The sequence below is a fragment of the Bos indicus genome, chromosome 11, assembly GCF_029378745.1.
Source record: "Bos indicus isolate NIAB-ARS_2022 breed Sahiwal x Tharparkar chromosome 11, NIAB-ARS_B.indTharparkar_mat_pri_1.0, whole genome shotgun sequence".
NCBI classification, from domain to species: domain Eukaryota; kingdom Metazoa; phylum Chordata; class Mammalia; order Artiodactyla; family Bovidae; genus Bos; species Bos indicus.
Window position 1 is genome coordinate 6,545,827 of NC_091770.1, and position 20,392 is coordinate 6,566,218.

Sequence of the window (20,392 nt, forward strand, 5' to 3'; positions counted from 1 at the left end):
CATGCACACACACAGAAGTTTAGGACTTTAGAGGTTTGAGAATGCACAAACAGTTGGAACCATTCACTTTAGTAAATTGAATCTCTTGTCTTTACCAACAGGTACATAAATCATTGCACTTTAGACACATCCCTCAAAACCAGCAGGGTGGTCTCCACTAGTATGATGACTGAAAGATTGCTAAATGTGTCCTCTCAGGTTTGGCTTAAATGCTTTGAACCTCAAATATCTGGATAATAAAAAGTGAAATTCAAAACCAACCATGAGACATTTCCTATGAGAAATGTTTGAAGGATCCAATGACTAACTGATTATTTTACGATATATTTGCACTTATTAATAATTCAGTGTGTACATATGTAACATTAGAACATTAGCCAAACAAATGCCATCGTGTTTTAGTGATATTTATAGCATGTTAATGTCCGATTCAGTTGTCTTTGGGAATCTGATTCCTGAACCACCTCTGCCAACAGAAACTCTGCGTTCTGTTGCCTGTGTCGTCTGTGTGAATCCTGTCGTTGCCTCCCTGGCTTGCGTGCCATTGAGTCCATCAGTCTTTGTTACAAGCTTTGAATAAAGGAAAAAGGATATGAATGGGGACCAATTTAAATGATACCTGAAATTCATGCTTAAAATGCTTATAAACAATGGTATTATCATCCAAATTTGATTATTTAGCTACTATCCTTGAGACTCATCCTTTGTCTTGGGTTTTCCTGGTGTTGGATCTATGTAACATTTTTTTTGTTGCTGTTGGAATTCAAGTTATTCTATCTCTTTCTTTACTGACTTTGTTGGCCAGCTGACTGTGGTGTGTTTAGGTTTCCTATTCTGACTTCTACTTGGGGACTACAAAGAAGAGAAAATAGACGCTTGAAAAAATTAAGTCACCGAGGGATAGTTGTTGAAACTTGATTGGGAGAGGAGGGTGTGACTCCAGTACTAACCTTCATTGTTCTAACAGAGTCACTGACTTTCACGTATAGCACATGTTCATCACCTCCTCTTTTATAAAAATAGCATGAAAGGTCAGTTTTCTTCCAAAATATTCCCCGTGTCAGCTTGCTGTAGAAACGCATCATTTCTGTGTGAACGTCGGTGTTTGTATACATGTGTCCTTGTCCAATTGTCCCTGTGACGTGAAGGCAAAAAAACAGCGATGTCCTGACTGGAGCTTGAGGCTGTGATTCAGTTCTGTTTGGTTTGAAGAAGTGGGGAGCCGGGAGTCAGGGTCCTCTCAGTCATTAGGGGCGGGGGGTGCAGTGGTGGGCACACGCCCCAGGGCAGGTCTTGGCCATCCTGAGGGTGTGGTGCAGGGGAGCTTCCGTGTCCAGGACTGGAGCCTGGATTAGAATCCAGGGGCCTTTGCCCACTGGCCTGTGGATACACTTTACCCAGATTGAGTTTTGGTTTGTAAAGAAAAACTTTCTGAGGAAATTTATGCCATGATTTCTGCTCCCTAGTGTTCTCTCCACCTGTTCAGCCCAGCTATATGGCTGCTTTTAAGGTATACAATCCGTGGTAGACACTGTAAAGAAATAATCTGAATAATCTGAATTTCAAAATAAAATCTCTCCTCCCAGACCCCTCAGTCTACTCCTTTATTAGAGTAGTGAGCTTTTCCCCTGTTGAAAGGGAGCATTTTATTTGTAAAATCTTTGTGCTTTTTGAAGTAATTTCATGTCTGTTTCATATATGAACCTCATAAAAAGTCCTGAGAGTTGGGAGAGAATATTCTTGGTGCTCATTTCCCTAAAGAGAAGACTGAGAAAGTGGGTGGTTGAGGCCTTGTTGGAGACTCGTCTGATTGTTGGTAGGTCAAGGTCTCCTGATGTCCCATCCCTTCAAGTACGCAGCCAGCTGCACAGTTGGGATTTTCCTCTTTACATCATATATTTTGGATGTGTTTACCTGGTTATTTTTGTTTGTGTTGTTATAGAGGTTTATCATTCTCTTCCCATTGAAAAGAAGTCACCCCTTCCCATAGACACACACAGACACACACACGTGTCAGCTTACCCCATAGAAACACACACACACACGTGTCAGCTTACCCCATAGACACACAGACACACAGGTCAGCTTACCCCATAGACACACACATACACACACAAGTCAGCTAACCCCATAGGCACACACACACACACACACACACACACACACACGTCAGCTTACCCCATAGACACACACACCCATCACTGTTCATCTGGGAGAAGCCTCCTGTGTCTGGTGTTCCCATGCCAGGACTTTCAGAATGTACTCGTTGTCTTTGTGTGTTAGAGAAAAGAACAAAGCATGGTCGTTTAATATTAAACAGTTTTTGGTTTGGGGTTTTAAAAATTAGCAATTCATGCTTGTTATAAATAATAATTATCAGACATATATTAACATGAACACTCTGGTCTCCTCATTAGACTCTCGGTTGCTCAGGGCTTACCTTCTGAAGAGGAACAGCCTGGGCCTTTCAGAGCTTCCGTTTGTGTACAGCAGCTGCGTGCAAACAGAAAAACTCAGCCATGCCTTTGTGGTTGTCATTGGCGTGCATGTCGTTATTTATGAGACTCTCTAGGTCTCGGAGGCCAATTCAAAGTTCCTGGGGGGGATAGCCTTAGCAGTGGGCTTTTTCAGCCATTTGTGACTAAATGAGTCACCCCCAGATGGTGGGGGCAGACAGCTGTGGGCCCCGCACGCAGGGAGTCTTGACGCTTCCCTCGGGGATCCGCTGATTGTGGGTGCTCTCTGTGTGACAGGAGTATATCCGACGGCAGCTGGAAGAGGAACAGCGTCACCTGGAACTGCTTCAGCAGCAGCTGCTCCAGGAGCAGGCCATGCTACTGGTAACGCCCCGCGCGGCCCCACCCCGCAGCTAGGGCATCCCGAGCTGGGCAGGGCCCTGCCGACCCTCTGGGCCCCTGTGGCCAGTGCCACAGGGCTGGCCAGCTCTCACTGACACGTCCTCTGGGCTCCCACTGCTGTTGGGCACACCTAGAGGCAGCTTTTCATCCCTTCTTTCCCGTTGCTGAGTTCCCTGTTCTCATTCAGTAGATAGACAAGGTTTTGCACAGCACACCTGGCATTTGGTGAACAAGCTAGGATGCTGAGAGTGGAAGGTTCAAGGCTCATGCCTTAGGGACTTTTACCTAGACTCTCGCAAGTGTCTTTTGAAGCCACCGAAGCCAGCATCTCCGGGGGAGGGGTTTCTCTCTACCTGTCCAGTGACCTTATGCGTAGTGGCACGCGGTCAGATTTTCCTGCAGGTAATCCGCCATTCTGCATCCTGGCTGATTTGCTTTGTCATGAAGCCAGCGTCAGCGCACGCTGTCCTGGGGAGAAGTGGAACCAGGGTGAGGCGGCCGCCCCAGGGCCCTGGACTGAGTGTCCCCTCTCCCCCCAAGGAGTGTCGCTGGCGGGAGCTGGAGGAGCACCGGCAGGCAGAGCGGCTCCAGAGGCAGCTGCAGCAAGAACAAGCCTATCTCCTGTCTCTACAGCACGACCCCCGGAGGCCGCCCCCGCCGCCAGACAGGAGCAAGGCTGGCCTGCACGAGCCCAAGGCCCCGCACGAGCCCGCTGACCGGGCCCGCGAGGTACGGTGGGCGCCTCTCGTCCTGTGCCCTCCCCAGGGGGTGGTGGGCGGTCAGGGGCTGGGAGGGGCCCCTTCTCTGCTTGGTGTTGTCTCGAGAGGACCCAAGCGCCTCTTTGACGGTTCCCAGACCTAGACGGGAAGACAGGAGGTTGTGTGGCAGCATCCTTCTGTCCCTGTACACGGGGGGACGGTGGCCTGCTCAGCTGTTTTCCCAGAGCTGCTGAGTGAATAAAGCGTCCCTGGGCCTGACTCACTGGATTTTCGGTGATAAGGGTTTATTTTCTGAATTGGGGCATGTGGGCTCCCAGGGCCTCTGGCAGGGATGTGACAAAGCAAGACGGTTGCTAGAATATGGGCAGGATGGACTGGGCGGCCCGTAGGGTATGGATGCTGGCCCGTGGGGGGCATCCTCCAACCAGGCCCTCATGTAGCACCTTCTAGGAGCAGATGTCCTGCTTGTTCGGCAATGCCTTGATTTTTGCTGGAATGAAACATGCTAGATTCCTGGTGATATTCAGTGGGTGTAGTTGGTTGCAAGAGATTAATTTCCTTTCTTGGCTTATCTTGACATGCACTCCTAGCATCCAGCTGGTGGGGGGAGGTCTTAAAGGCTGCCTCTCTCAATTTTGATCTTTGTGAAGATTTCTTGAGTCCGCCTCAGATCGCTGTCCTGTGCTGTCTGCCTCTGTCTCTTTTCTTGTGGTTGGAGAAAACAGAAGGCTTCTCCTTAGGGGCTTTCCACTTTCAGGCTGTCTCCAGCGTCTCTGCTTTTTTTTTTTCTTTCTCCTACTAACCCTGAGTTCTGTCTCCTGATTCTCTGACGCAGGTGGAAGATAGATTTAGGAAAACTAACCACAGCTCCCCCGAAGCCCAGTCTAAGCAGACGGGCCGAGTATTGGAACCTCCAGTGCCTTCCAGATCAGAGTCTTTTTCGAGTGGCAACTCCGAGTCTGTGCACCCTGCCCTGCAGAGACCCGCCGAGCCACAGGTAGAGTGGCCCGTGGGCTGTGTGGGTCAAGGAGACGCTCACAGAGGCTCGGCGAGCTACCGGCCTGCTCAAACGGCTCAGTTTGGTTTGTTTAGAAAGAGAAGACGTTAGCAGAGTGAGTTAAGACTAAGGAGAACCCGGCCTCAGCGGGTAGGGAAAGCCAAGGTTCTCTTTGTTGTTCTCACTAAGAACATCTAGATTCGGTGATTTCTTCTTTCTGCCTAACTTTTCGTCCTCACTGACTCAGATGTTTGTAAAGCAGTGCCTCCTTACCGAATGCAAAGACTTTTCTGTTTAGGTTATAGAAAGATACTGTTCTAAGTATGCAAAGGGAGACCTTGTCTCAACCTGGGGAGTTCCGTGAGTGGGAGGCCCTGAGATTCTTTTATTTTTAAAAATTTTTATATAAACATACGTATTTTTGGAGCGGGAAAGGGGAAGGAGACTTTTATCAGACTCTGAAAAGGTTCAACATCCAAAAGAAGTTTACGACCCAGTGGGTTGGGTGTGGGTTTCCCTGATGTAGGTCAGGGTAGAGGCCACTGGGTCGTCCCTGGCATTCGGCCCTGCCCAGCTTTGGGTGGAGGGGACCTCCATGCTCTCTGGAGGATAAAGCAGACAGCAGAGACGACCCGGGTCGGAGATCTCAGAGATCCTTAAGACGCTGGTCCCCACTCTCCCTGAAGATAGCTGGCCTTCAGGCATTTCGCTCCCTGCAGCCGTGCAGTCCAGAGTACTGGACACTTGAGTCCTTGAGGCTGCGTTTACCTGTCAGCTGCCGTTGGCCTGGGTTGGGGGACGGTGGAGGTAGCAGTGGTGTTCAGACAAACCCAAATGAGGACTGGAGCGTACTTTGCCGTAAATACACTTGATTTGGAACAGTTTTACAGGGAAAAGAAGACCTGGGGTGAAGCTCAGTGGGGTCAGTGTTGGGAGGCTGGTGTTTATGAGACGAGCAGTGTCCTGATTCACAGAAACACTGACCCAGAAGCCAGCGGGCAGCTCCAGAAAGTGAGGAGTGGAAACAGAGAGGGTTTTAGAGGAGAGCAGGATGGATGACGGGGGGAGGAGGACGGGGAGAACAGGTTTGCTGAAGGTTAAACGTCCCCTAAATACAGACTCTTTATGTGGCCACTACCAGTGCAGAGAAAAGGAGCTCCTGCATTGTGCAGACTACTTCTTATACTGATGATTAATTAACAAAGTACCTGGAAATAGGCTCTATTTTCCCTTTTCTGTCTAAAGTGACTTTTAGCCAAAACCTGCACTTACGAAAACATGATTTGGGAGAAACCTTTTTTCATGTAGGACTTCATTTTAAAACCTATATTTTATTACACTTACAGATGATGCTTTTAGTTACATGCTTTACCCCTGAAAATCTTAAATATTTTGGAAGTCTGGGATTATACCAATAACAGAACTTACATGACTCTCACCTAGAAATCATGAACTTGGAACTATTTCTGGATCTTACACCTGGCAACGTTGAATCAATCCTGATTGAATATTTCCAGCTCTCATCAAATATGATGATGTAATAGCTAGAATCATACAAATTTTAATACTGGACCATTATTTTAAAACAAAAAGTGTAGTCTTAAGAAAATACAGATTGTTTCAGAGATGGCTTTTCCAGTTTAAAAGTGACCAGATGGTTTCAGTTGCCAAGGCACTGTCTTATTTCTTCCAGTGTCAAGTAGACTGAATACCCCCTCAGCAGTCCATTTAGGGAATTCCACTGCTGACTATTTCTAAAGAAATTGAAGTCCTTTTCTTTTTCTGACTAGTAGAAACACATGTAAAGTTCTCAGGGGATTGGAGTGTTTTAAGCTGTGGGACAAAAAAGAAGGGAAATGGTTGGTGTATTTGACAATCTGGCTGTTTTTAAGTTAAACTCGTACAATCTATCAAAACACGCAGGGTTGGTCTTTGCACAGTAAGCATGTGACTCTGTTGTTACTTGCCCTGCCAGGCCATGGGAGGATGGGCAGACAGCTGTGCACGCGTGACGATGTCCATCCTGTGGTCTCCCCACTCTCTGCCTGTCCAGCTGCTTTGACGCAGAAATGCATGCTGCACGTTGTCCATCAGACAAGAACGCTGTTTCTTTTTTTTAATCTTCACATTTACCACTCTCTGTAACGTTTGTCTGGGTACTAAGAGTTTTCCTTATAAATGTACATTTGTTCTTCTCTGCATATTATGCTGCCCAGACCACCTTGTGCGCCACCCCCACCAAAGCATAGCTATTGTCCGCTTGGCTGACCTAGTCCTAAGCCGCCCCGTTTGGGTCCCCCACTGCCCTGGCGCTCTCTCTGGATTTGATATTTACCAGAAAAGCGTTTTCTGCAGAACGCATTGAATGTGTTGTGTTTTGTTTTCTCGGAAGGTACAGTGGTCCCACCTGGCATCTCTCAAGAACAATGTTTCCCCTGTCTCGAGATCCCATTCCTTCAGTGACCCTTCTCCTCCCAAATTTGCACACCACCATCTTCGCTCTCAGGACCCCTGCCCACCTTCCCGCAGTGAGGTGCTCAGTCAGAGTTCTGACTCTAAGGCGGAGGTGCCCGACCCAGCCCAGAAGGCTTGGTCTAGATCAGACAGTGACGAGGTGCCTCCACGGGTAAGGAGCAGAAAGACAGACGGGTGCTGCTTTTTCCTTTTCCTTATTTCCTTATTTATTTTTTAATTAACTGATTTCAGTGAAGGGTGTGGTGACGTCACCAGAATTAATGGGTGATGAAATGGCAGAGGAACTTCTCACAGTGGGGAGAAAATTCCGTAGTGAGGCAGCCACATTCAGCCCTCAGCCAGTTAGCTCTTCATTGGTGTCTCTCACTCTGTACTGAAACACAAGATGCCAAAATAATTGAATAAGAGTACATCTACAGAGAGTATGCATCTAGAACAGACAGGATCAAAATATATTTTACCAGCTGTCTTATCAAGTTTATACAGAAGCTATAAATGACTCCGCACTGCTAAGTAATACCAAAACTTTCAGAAAAGATCTCATAAGGGAAAAAACGAACATAAATGTTTCCCAAAACAGACTTTTTTTTTTAAATTGAGGGATTTTGGGGTTTGTTTGGGTCCCCCCCCGCCAATTTTAACGTTTCTGAAATTTTGGGTTTGGTCATTAATGTTGAAATTCAACAAAAAGTCACATTTTAATTTTTTTTCCCCCTCCACTCGGAACTTGCTTCCTCTGAATATTTTCTTGCTTCCGACACCCTTTGTTTCTCGCCCATCCATTTGTAAGCCATTGTTTGGTTTCTTTGAGCTTATTTCCCTGATTCTCACATTATCGCAGCAAAATGCTTTTGTATGTCCCCTGCCACCACGCTTCACGCCAGCACCATTCAGACGTGACGGGGCTTAGAAAGGCGGGCCTGGCGCCTCTGCCCACGTTTCCTCTTTCTGTCGCATCACTGGAGGGCAGAGAGGCTCGGCGGGCGGGAGTAGGAGTGTGACAGAGGGTGGCGAGCTAGGACAACCTTAGAGGGGTTTGGTAGGAAAGCCTCTGTTCTTCTCATGTTTTCAGTAGTTTAATCACTGTATTTGGTACCCAAAGGTCCCTGTGAGAACAACATCACGGTCCCCTGTCCTGTCCCGCCGGGATTCCCCACTGCAGGGCAGTGGGCAGCAGAGTAACCAGGCTGGTCAGAGAAACTCCACCAGGTGAGTGACGAGCGAAGCTCAGGACAGGCCTGCCGCCCCGTGTCCTGTGGTCTTTTTTTAATCGGAGGATGATTGCGTTACAATGTTGTGTTGGTTTCTGCCGTACAAAAATGTGAATCAGCTTTAAGTATACAGATATCCCCTCTCTCTTGAGCCTTGCATAGCGTTTTTTGTGCTCTTAAACACGGAAGTTCTGGGGCAAAGAGGGGATCCTTTTATAAAGAAAATGCCATAAAATCCATTCATGTGAGTAATGTCAAATTCATCTGTAATGTCAAATTGATGCAGGAAAGAGATGAAATCTGACCATGTATTGTGGCAGTTTTAAGATGAAAAATCCCTGCCTCTGGGAGTTTTAAGTGGGAAGGGTAGGTTTCTAAGGGCACTGTGACCTGAGAAGGTTTGTTATCCAAAGGGTGTTGGGGGGCCCTGGGAGTGGCATATAAATTACACACGGGCCACGAGAGAAAGACAGAGGTTGACTTTGAGTTGGTGGTAAGCTTGTGGATTAACCACAAAATGTTTTCAAGTTCTAGAGCTGTTGTATAGAGTAGCTGTTAGCCACATGGGTGTTGGTAGCAGTTTAGTCACTAAGTCTGTCCAACTCGTTGCGACCCCATGGACTGTAGCCCACCAGGCTCCTCTGTCCATGGGATTTTCCCAGGCAAGAATACTGGAGTGGGTTGCTTTTGCCACATGAGGCTGCTTAAATTTGAAGTTTATTAAGATTACATAAAATTAAAACTTAATTTCCTGAGCTGCACTGGTCACATTTGAAGGGCTCCATAACCTCATGTAGTCGGTGGCAACCATGTTCTCCAGCTCAGCAACTCACAAGAGGTCGTGTGAAGGGTTTTGTACCCTGATCATCACTGAGCCTCCAGACTTGGTGTCACGGGATAACCTGAGGCAGTGGAATGGGTGACAACCCAGGAGCTTCATGGAGAACTTTCTCAACTGTCAGCAGTCAGGGTGGGCTGCAGGGTCCTCCTGGGCCCGAGTCCACGTGTTAATTCTTTAACCTAGAAAGCCGGTGCTGTGGTGTGTCCACGGCAGGGGTATGCCACAGCCCATGGGCTGTCACGCTTCCAGCCCCGATCACCGGAAGAGGACTCAGTTCTTGACAGCAGCAGGTACTGGAAACAGTATGATTTTGTGTGTAATCACATGGGTGGAATTTTTCATAATAAGAAACTGAGTTTGTAGCTGAGACAAAATAGTGACACTTGTAGACGGAACAGTAGCATTTCCTCTTCACACCCAAAGAAGATTTGGGGTCCGCCAATGGTTGCAGAGACCCCCGGAGGAGATGATGGCACCCACTCCAGTGTTTTTGCCTGGGGATCTCGTGGGCAGAGGAGCGTGGCAGGCTGCAATCCAAGGTGTCGCAAAAAGAGTCAGACGTGACTTAACAACTGAACAACAACGGCAGAACATCTTTCACATTTTCGGTGTGTTCAGCTATCTGAGGTAAAACCAATGGACAACACTGCTGTCGCTTCTGGTGACTTTCATGTTACATCTGTTTGTGGGCTAATGTTCTCATTACTGCTGCATCTCAGTGATGACACGGTGCTCGTGCTTACCGTCTGACACTCTGTCTTGGGACAAAGCCTGAGTGGTTCTCTTGTCTTCTTCTCCAACAGTAGCATCGAGCCGAGGCTGCTCTGGGAGAGAGTGGAGAAGCTGGCGCCCAGGCCGGGCAGTGGCAGCTCCTCGGGGTCCAGCAACTCGGGGTCCCAGCCCGGCTCCCACCCAGGGTCTCAGAGTGGCTCCGGGGAGCGCTTCAGAGTGAGATGTAGGCTGCCTTTCCTTTCTTCTCCCTCTCCATGCTCACACACGGGGTGACCCTTGAACACCCAGGGTTTAGGGACACCCCCCTCCCCACCTCCACCCAGCAGTTGAAAATCCTCTTGCATAGTCAGCCCTCCATCCCTGGTTCCTTTGCCTCTAGTTACACCCCACGGATCCAGCCATCTGGGGGTCCTGCAGTACTGAATTACTGACTTGCTGAAAAAACTCCACGTGTGAGTGGACCTTGAGAATTCCACCCCATGTCGATTCAGAGTTGACTGTGTTTTGGAAATCCTTTTCAGTCATGGAAAAGACCTGGAGGTTTTCACAGCTGCATATTACCATACAATGTTTTGGTGTAGGTTTGCTAGAGACACAAATAGTCATCATAATTTTAACAGTAAGAGTTAAGTTTTGAGAGTTCACACTTGCGAACATCTTCCCACTTAATCCTTATAGCAGCCCCCAGGAGATGGATATATATTGTGTCTCCATTGTATACGTTCAAATAACTGTACTTTAGTTCCCTGACTCGTCCAAGGTGTTTAGCTAAACGTCCAAACTGAGCTTTGAACCCACTCTTCTCAGCATAAATTCCATCAATGTTGTCATTGATATTGGTTATCCTCACCTACTCTTTTTTTTTTTTTCAATTTTAATTTAAAAAAATTATACATGTGTTCCCCATCCTGAACCCTCACCTACTCTTAATAGTAGGTTAGCGGAAATTCCCTCTACTGTATCATTGATGTAATGTAACAAGTTGTGAACACGTATTAGTGCAGTATGACAGTCAGGGGTTCTCAGGAAGGGTCAGAAACCTGGGGTTCGGACCTGTGTGTGGAGGGAGCCCTTGCCGTGAGCATGGCTGACAAGCGGGCAGGACCACCAGGAGGTGATCATGGCCCGGTGGGCTGGGCGGCCTTGTGGGCCACGCTCGGATGTTCATGTGTCTCTGTCTTTCTCATCTCTGAACCTCACAGCATCATCCAAATCTGAAGGCTCGCCATCTCAGCGCCTTGAAAACGCAGCAAAAAAGCCTGAAGATAAAAAGGAAGTGTTTAGACCTCTCAAGCCTGCTGTAAGAATTGCACAAAATCCATTTTACTCATTTCAAGCTCGAGCGAGAGCTTTCTTTGAAAGCTGTGTCACTGCGAAGGCTGCAGGCCTCCCTGTGGGGCCTTGCAGATTTGAGGGGTTATAAGGAAAGCTGTAAACCTCAGACACAGTGTGCTCTGCGCCCCGCTGCCCGCCCAGTCGTTTAAAACGATGCAAAAGAAAAGCCTTCTCTCTCTTTGCTTGGCATCGACCTTTACATGTTCTTGGTGAGTGGGCATCTAAAACACTGGCTTTAAGAAGAGATGTTTTCCCTCGCCTTCTTAAGCTCCCCGGGGTTTACATCCTGCCCCTGGCCCGTGGGGCAGCGGTGTGGCTGTTCTGTCTCTCTTGTCCTCGATGCAGCAGCTGCCCTGTCACTGGGCACACTGGGGGTCTGAGACTTCCAGGGTTTTGCCTTTTGCTTGCACTGATTTCTTTGCCCCCTCCCCCTTCTCTCCTCTCTGCTCCCTGTGCTGTGCGTTCCTTCTCACCGATGGCTTCTCTGGCTCAACGGACCCCCGCCGACGCAGGGTGAAGTGGTAAGCCCCGTCTAAACAGCTCAGCACCTGAGCGCATTCTAACTGCTGTTAAACTCGGCCTGTGTTCCACCTGCATGCCTCTTTCTTCCTCAGCTTGCTCTCTTCTCAAACTAAAAAGCCCTAAACTTTTGTTTCATCTTTCTCAACACCCCAAATTCGCCTTGTGTGCTTATTATTAAATACAGCTTTAAAAAAAAAACTCACTATAACAAAAAACCGCAGCTGTACTCCTGAAGTTGCGAGCAGGAGGCCAGGCCAGTCCATGCTTACTTGTCTGAGAGGCTCAGGCGCAAAGGAAAGAAGCAGGTTCTTAACTGGTGAGAAGAGACTCTGCCAGAAGGAAGTGGGGCCACGTAGTCTGCCTTCTAAAAAGAATTTTAAGTGGACAGGTACATATTTCGAGCTTCCATATGAAGATGTAGAATAGAGATAACAATCAAGCTCGAAAGTTGTATTTGGATAATTGATAATTGATTAACTCTAAAAAGTCTTCACATCGAAGAGTAAAGGGGGCTGATGCGCTTGTGAGTAACGCCAGGCAGCTTTCCCTCCTGCGCGCATGGTCCTGTCGGTGGTAGGGAAGCCTGCCCAGCCACACACGCTAGGTACTTTCTTACCTAACACGTCAGGAACTTTGTTCAGGAACGTGGCAAGTGGTTGACAGTCTGAAGCCAGACGTGAGGCGTACACCGTAATCACGTCACCGCCTTTCACTTTTCTGCAAGTTGGACATTTTTCTAAAGAAAAGTTGGAGTTAAAAACCTCCAAAAATAAATAGTTTAAATCACCCCTCTTTAACTAGAATCTTCCTGCTTTTTGGAACATCTCCTTAAAAGAAGACTTTGCCACAGGGCCAAATATCTTGATAACAAACTACCAAGATCTATCTTGCAGACGTTTGTTGATTTAGAATTTTCTGTCTAGCAGAGAGGAAGAAGCAATTGCTGTAGTTATGCCAGAATGCAGCATACATTTTTTTTTGAATGTTTTTATTTTGGTAAGATATATATATATAATGTAGAATTTGAAACAAAAAATAGAATTTGATAGTTAGAAAAATATTCTCAGCTCATCATAAACAGATGATTGTTTTTTATGGCCGTCAGGTTTAAACTGAGTACAGCATTTTGAACGTCTAAAAAAATCTTCTGTTTCTTCCAGCTTTTTGACTTTTCTTGGTCTTTCCTATCAAAAGCATTAAGGGCTCCACTTCACAATACCAGTAGACTCCCTACAAGACAGTTTTGCAAAAGCGAATGGCTGTTTGATGGATGGTTGGGACGAGGCGCTGGCCGCTGTGCTCTGCCCCTCCCGCCTCCCTGACCCTCCTCTGTACCCTGCGCTAGGACCTGACGGCGCTGGCCAAAGAGCTGCGGGCCGTGGAGGATGTGCGGCCGCCGCACAAGGTGACAGACTACTCCTCCTCCAGCGAGGAGTCGGGGACAACGGACGAGGAGGACGACGACGCGGAGCAGGAGGGGGCCGAGGAGCCCACGTCTGGCCCGGAGGACACCAGAGCTGCGTCAGTCCCACTGAGCGTTAGGGAGGATGAGTGTCCCCGTGGGCTTCCCAGGGGGCTCGGTGGTAAAGAACCCGCCTGCCAGTGCAGGAGATCCCTGGGTCGGAAAGATCCTCGGAGAAGGAAATGGCAATCCACTCCAGTATTTTTGCCTGGAGAGTCCCATGGACAGAGGAGCCTGGTGGGCTAGAGTGCATGGGGTTGCACAGAGTCAGACACAGCTGAGCATGCACTCCCGAGTGTCCCCCCCTGGGCCTTCTTTCCGGTTGGGACAAGGTTTCTAACCCTGGCCTCTGATCCTGTGAAATTGAATGTGTCACTGTGATGGAGCGAGCCTGTCTGTCTCCCCTCCTTTTGGTTGCTGTGTGTGTGCATGTCAGTGCCTCTCTCCAGGGCTCCTGGTGTCTCATTTTCTCTGTTTAATTTGAGGCTGTGACAAAAGGGAAATTTCAGTTCATTTTCCTTGGGGAAACTTTATACCTGTAGCCTTAGGTCCCTGAGAAGGTGAAAAACGTAACCACTGTATCTTTGGCTTGTGGGTCACGGCTCCTCACATCTGGATTGTGTCTCAACAGATCATCTCTGAACTTGAGCAATGGTGAAACAGAGTCCGTGAAAACCATGGTTGTCCATGACGATGTGGAGAGTGAACCAGCCCTGACCCCGTCCAAAGAGGGCACGCTGATCGTCCGCCAGGTACCCATGTGCTCCGCGCGGTTAGAGGCCAAGCTGCTCCTGTGGTCATTAACCCACTTGCTCATCCACTCACTCATGCTGTTTCTGCATCGTCATCTGTTCTCACATTAACCAGGCCCGGAGGGCAGCGGGGCCGGGGTGTGGGAGGCAGGCGTGTACCCCACACCCCCGGGGCGGCCGGCAGCGTCCCCCAGTCCTGCCCTCTTTGCATGTTGTGTGGCAGCCCCCCCTCCCAGCCCCATGCGAGCCCCACAGTCTGTGTCTGAAGCAGGGCAGCCGGGAGGTATGCACAGAGCTCTCGGCTCCAAGAGGCCGTGGGCTGAGGCGGGAGCGGCCGGGGCAGGCAGGAGCCACCCGGGAGCCAAGAGCCTCCTGGAGCCAAAGGGGATAGGGGGGCGGTCTCTGCTCTGTGCTCGGGTGTTAGTCTCCTCCTACATGGAATATTTAACGTGTGCCCCCTGAGATGTGCTCCTTCTGCCAAGTTTTACAACTGCCTATTCACTTCGTAGCTTAGAGGGAAGGAAAGTGATGCTCTTCTCGTTTAAGCAGAGCAGGGTTCCTGTCTAGAACTGCAGGCCTCTTCCTGAGTGTGTTTCATGCTCTGGCACCACATTAGGATGGAAGGCGGGACGTGGCCCAGGAAAGATGAGGGTTTAGAGAAGTGATAGTGCGCTTTCTAAGGCTTTAGAGAGAAAGAAAGGAGACAGAGCCAGTAGTTTTGGTAAAGCAGCTCCCGTGGCAGATAAACTAGCATGGCGTGGGTTCTGCCGTGGCTTCCGCTGGCTCAGCTGAGGCACTTGGCGAGGAGGCGGGAGCAGACCCAGCTGATGCCTTCCAGTCTTGCCTTGATGGCTTGGCAGAGCTTGCGGAGCCACCCAGCACCGCAGCAGGCAGGGTCAGTAGGGTCTTCGGCATTGTCAGCGGTGCTGAGCGAGACCAGTGTGCCTTTTTCTCTGCAGAGTGCAGTTGACCAAAAGCGCGCCAGCCATCATGAGAGCAATGGCTTTGCGGGTCGCATTCACCTCTTGCCAGATCTCTTACAGCAAAGCCATTCCTCCTCCACTTCCTCCACCTCCTCTTCCCCATCCTCCAGCCAGCCGACACCCACCATGTCCCCACAGACACCCCAGGACAAGCTCACTACTAATGAGGTATGTCTCGCACCACAGCTGGCTGCTCTCCCAGGGTTAGACCAGCACCGCTTAGGAGCTAGTTTGCAGAGACCTTCCCACGCCCTGCCCTCACCTCCCCTCCCCGCCCGCCTTCTGTCACCTCCCCTTCTCTCCCGCCCCCCACCCCCACCCCCAGTAACATATTCAGGTCTGTATACAGACCCCTTAACCCTAGAGCGATTGCCCTCCAGACTTGCCAGTTCACTGTTTGCTTTTCCCTAGATAAGTAGTTGCATGGCTTTTCTGATCCAGTTCGTTTTTCAAAAAAGTCTAAATAAAACGATTGTTGTGTTCTCAGATCCTTTATGTATTTGGCATGAAATTCTGATAGTCTTTTGTGGAATCTGCCCTTTTCATTCTTTTTATCCAGTAAATAAAACACAGAAACATTTGGTTGAGCAGATTTGGCCTTATCAGGACAAATGTGTCGCTCTGTACAGGAAATTCCCTCAAAAAGGGCTGGATTTTTTTTTTTTTGGAGAGGTATTATTGGTTGGTTACTCTTATTTATTTTTGCCAACCTTGTTGAAAGAGTTTCTCTCCTTGAAATTTACAATCACTCATAGTTTAAGAGGCCAGATACTTGTGGGGGGGAACCTAGAAAATTAAGATGTTAAACAAGAAGGGCAGAGAGCTGAGCGTGCTTTTAATTTCAGCTTTTGAATGGGAAATCCTGTGTGCTTATTGGAAGACATGGCTGTGGTCTCAGTCTGGGTGCTGGTGGGTGATTCTGTCTCCTGGGGAGACAGTCACGGCCCCGAGTGCAGTGACAGTTCACCACGGGCCCCATCCCTGGTCACACAAGTGACCGGCTTCATGGGGGGGTGTGTGGCTTAAATGCCTTTGTTGAAGGTTGCAGTAGCATGTGGCTTCAGCCGACCTTGTCAGTGTAAGCATTGAGCTGCCGGCCTGCCCACCTGCTCCTGTTTTCATTCTCTTATTAGAATAATCCTCTCCCCTTGAGGAGCCAGGGGAAATCAGCGGCTTCCAAGGCAGGCTCAGCATCAGACTGATTGCCACTGTGTGGATGGGCCCCAGCTGTAGACCTGGGGATCGGGGGTAGTGCTCAGGGGCAAAGCCTGCCAGGAGACAGCTGTGCCAGGTGGGAAGCGGGGAGCTCAGGAGGGGGTTGAGGGGATTGGTTGCAAGACTTGTGATTTCAGCTGCCCCGGGGAGTGAAACGGTTACAGGACAAACACAGCGGTCAGACGTGTCTTTCCCTCCACTTATATACCCCACCTACAATTACATTCCTTCTTACGTTTAAACTCGGCTCCATTTTGCTCTAATGTACAGTATGTACAATAACCCTTAACTCACTAAACTGGCAAGTTTATATTTCTGTTTGTTTTTAATTGTCATTACATTTCCACTTAACAATTTGTTTCACTCTCTTTGTGTTTTCTTTTTTTTTTTGTCTTAAGCTACATTATTAACCAAAACACTCCTCTTCCTGAAAGAGCAAAAAATATGCCTTTGCACCTTTCACTAATGAGCCCCGCTGTTTGATACGGAGTTGATGATACACCTCAAACAATGGTGGCCGAAGCTTCTGTAGTTTCTGGCAAGAGGCTCACTTTAAAACAAGCGATATAAGACTTAAGATTTGCCTGTATTCCAACATACAGTCATTGGACTTTTGGGGGGCAGGAGAACAAACTCGAAAACGGATGAATTGAGATCAAGACATTTCAAACTTTCTTTAGGAGTTTTCATTATGATTATTTATTAAAAACCCGAGGAGCTCATGAAGTATAGATGTTGCTGGTAGCTTGCGCGTTCTGTCTTACTGGAACGATGTTTCTGGAAAGAGGGGTTGCTCTCTTTGGCTCCTGGTTAAATAGCCTGTTTTGGGGGTTGTGAGGTGCACACACAGAGGTGCCTGCAGAGCATTTGGCGGGGGAAGAAGCAAGGGGACCAGTCTTCTGTACTGGGAAGCAGAGCAGTGCAGCCGTGGGTTGAAGTATTTTGTGTTTGTTCTTTTACTGTCATTGTATTAATACGACTGAAATTTACATTGCAGACTCAGTCCGCTAGTAACACACTCCAGAAACACAAATCTTCCTCCTCCTTTACACCTTTTATAGACCCCAGATTACTACAGATTTCTCCATCTAGCGGGACAACAGTGACTTCTGTGGGTAAGTAATACAGCAGCAAGCAAGCAGCCACCGGCAGGGTGCTTCTCACTCTGGTGTGGTGAGCACGCATAGTGGTGGTCGGCAGGCTCAGACCGCAGACCAGGTGCACACCCCACTGGCACTGTCTTTTGCAATGAGCGCCATAGTCTTCGTTTTTCACATCCGTTTCTTACGAGTCTCTCTTCCTCGGCAAAGAGTGGGTCTCAACATGAATCTTTCATGGACGCTTATTGGGGAAGGGAGCAGGCCCAGCCCTCACGGAGACAGAAGTAATTCCAGTGTCATGTGTTTCAGTGGGGTTTTCCTGTGATGGAATGAGACCTGAGGCCATGAGGCAAGATCCTACGCGGAAGGGCTCAGTGGTCAATGTCAATCCCACCAATACTCGGCCCCAGAGCGACACCCCAGAGATTCGCAAATACAAGAAGAGGTTTAACTCCGAGATCCTGTGCGCAGCCTTGTGGGGTAGGTGTCTCGGGGCCACTCCAGCCCTTCTGCTTTTATTCTCAAGGGTGGACCGATCATTTGGAGAAGTACAGCTTGGGATGTCTGGGGGGCTTGGGGAGCATTGTTTGTGGGTGAGGTGGAAGACTCTTGACATCCCTTGCGCACGCTGTCCCATGGAATCCTGCAGGCATCCAGACCTGCCCTTGTTTCAGCCATCATGTACTGGACAGAGTGACTCATCTCCATCACTTCGTATAAAAAAGAAGGAAAAAGATGAGAAAGGCATTTGATTTGGCCCATATTTATAGGGAGAATGAAGAAATCTGGCAAATTGCTTTTCTTTAAATGTTTCAGTTTAACAGTCTTTCCTGACTCTTTGTGACTTAAGAAGACATCTAAGTGAAACTTTGGGGGGTTTTGTTTTTGTTGTGTTTTTGTTGTTGTTTTTGATGTGGACTTTTTTAAAAAATTTATTCTTTAATTGGAGGAAAATTGCTTTATAATATTGTGTTGCTTTCTGCCATACAACAGTGAGAATCAGTCATAATTATACATATGTTCCCTCTCTCTTGAACCTCCCTCCCCAACACCCACTACTCCCACCCAGTCCCACCTCTCTAGGTCATCACAGAGCACCAGGTTTGAGCTCCCTGTGCTAGACAGCAGCTTCTCACTAGCCATCTATTTTACACGTACCTGGTGAAAGTGTTAGTCGCTCAGTCGTGTCCAACTGTTTGTGACTCCATGGACTGTAGCCCCCCAGGCCCCTTTGTCCATGGGATTTCCCAGGCAAGAATACTGGAGTGAGTTGCCATTCCCTTCTCCAGGGGATCTTCCGAACCCAGGGATCGAACCCAGGTCTCCTGTGGCTCCCGTGTTGTAGACATTTACCCCCGAGCCACCAGGGGAAGCCAGAGCAGGTGTGGGGAAATGGGGAGGGAGATGGGACACGGCTGGAGAGAAGGGGCTGGGGTGTGCCTGATACATACTGCTCCTAAGAAAAGAGGGACCGAGGACCAAATGCAGCTGTTTGTTTCTTAAAGATGATGGAGGATGGTCTTTAAGAAAACCTGAAACTGAGTGATAGATGCTGGGTTGATCACAAACTGTTAGGGACGAAGGGGGCTGTGTATGGCTCGTTCTAGAAGATTTCCCGAGCAAAGACAGATGTTGAAGGAAGCAGGTGGGGATCATGACACTGGACAAAGGTTTGTCTGTCTGGTTGTTTGATAGGATAGGTAAGATGGAGAGTCTGTGGTACCCAGGAGATGGTGGGCTCGGATGTTCTGGGGCTACTGAGGAAAACCCAGAAGCTGGAGGATCAGGAATGAAGCGAGCTTATTGCCCCCTTAGATCCTTTTTACATTAATGAGTAGATGAATATTCCATCCTCTCCCCTCCATGGTGATTTGTTGCAGTTTGGGTACTTTAAGCTCTGACCATCCTTAGCTTTGGAGAAAAAAATGGCAACCCACTCCAGTATTACTGCCTAGAGAATTTCATGGACAGAGGAGCCTGGCGGACTATTAGTCCATGGGGTCCCAAAGAGTCAGACATGACTGAGTGACTGAGCGCACATATCCTAAGCATCTCTGTTTGTGGGTGACTTGAGGAAACCACTCTCATCCTGAGAGGTGGCGCTGTTTGCTCCATACAAGGCCATCTGCCACGCACAGTGTAAAATTGTGGTCTTTCTGTGGCCTTGACATAGGAGTGAACTTGTTGGTGGGTACCGAGAGTGGCCTGATGCTGCTGGACAGAAGTGGCCAAGGGAAGGTGTATCCTCTGATCAACAGAAGGCGATTTCAGCAGATGGACGTCCTGGAAGGCTTGAATGTCTTAGTGACGATATCTGGTAAGTGTGGGTTTGGGAAAGCAGGCCACCAGCACTGTTTAAAAGTGCGGTGCTTCCCCACATGGAACTTGAGTGAGCTCGTTTTCCGAAGTGATAGCTCAAAAACAGAACCGTAGCGTGATTTTACAATAATGTGATAGGAAAGCGTATTCACACGGGACCCACTTTGTGCACTTATGATGGGGTGGGGCTCCTCTGAGCTGTCCTGGAGCCCGCTCCTGTGCTTCCTTCTCGACGTCTCCATCCCTCCCCACACCCTGCACGCCCACCCGCCCCCTCCATCCCCATCTGACCGCCACCCGCGCAGCCTGTCCTGGTTAGGGTGTAGGTTTGTGTCCACTTCTTCCTACAGGACTCTTTGATGCAAAAAGAACTGTTCTTTGCCATTGCCAGTAAAACCATGGTGTGTTTTTGTTTTTTCCATGTCTGTCAGCACTTGCTCTAAGTTTCTTTTTAGGAGGAGCATTTTTCTTGGTATAAATTATATATGTTGATTGTAGAAAGTAAGAAATAATGCAGAAGAGCAAACAGGAGGAATAAATCGTAAAATCAGTTCATCCAAAGAAACTGTTAACTTCACTTTGACTTCCAGTCTTGTAAGCATATACACACTCAAAATACATACTCAGGGGAGAGAAGGTCTCTATAAAAATAGTTACGCTACATATTGAGGGAGTACTGTGATACCCGTAACTGACGAGATGGTTTCACCACATGTGAATACACTGCTGTCCATACAGTTGGCGTCTACTCACTCTTGGTAACCTCTGTCCTGAAGTTGAGGTGTATCCCTGCCATTCTTGTTTGTCCAAACCTGTGGGCTGTTTTCCGTATTCCTTCATGATAGCCATTCTGTGCGGCTGCAGAATGTTT

At 48.4% G+C, this 20,392-nt stretch overlaps 1 protein-coding gene across 50 annotated transcripts in view; it reads left to right on the forward strand.

The window, feature by feature from the left end:
• The window catches only part of MAP4K4 (mitogen-activated protein kinase kinase kinase kinase 4), a 149,464-nt gene that overhangs the window by 114,907 nt on the left and 14,165 nt on the right, over positions 1-20,392 (forward strand). For 2 of the 50 annotated variants that reach the window (XM_070798321.1, XM_070798324.1), the window contains exons 14-26: positions 2,754-2,840; positions 3,399-3,587; positions 4,413-4,574; positions 6,967-7,200; positions 8,152-8,258; positions 9,905-10,056; positions 11,036-11,133; positions 13,036-13,211; positions 13,784-13,904; positions 14,864-15,055; positions 17,100-17,217; positions 17,512-17,682; positions 19,376-19,519. In XM_070798321.1, coding sequence (XP_070654422.1) covers positions 2,754-2,840; positions 3,399-3,587; positions 4,413-4,574; positions 6,967-7,200; positions 8,152-8,258; positions 9,905-10,056; positions 11,036-11,133; positions 13,036-13,211; positions 13,784-13,904; positions 14,864-15,055; positions 17,100-17,217; positions 17,512-17,682; positions 19,376-19,519 — 1,951 coding nt within the window. The remainder of the gene's footprint in view (positions 1-2,753; positions 2,841-3,398; positions 3,588-4,412; positions 4,575-6,966; positions 7,201-8,151; positions 8,259-9,904; positions 10,057-11,035; positions 11,134-13,035; positions 13,212-13,783; positions 13,905-14,863; positions 15,056-17,099; positions 17,218-17,511; positions 17,683-19,375; positions 19,520-20,392) is intronic. The other 48 variants (XM_070798325.1, XM_070798327.1, XM_070798326.1 and 45 more) reach the window with 32 other exon arrangements.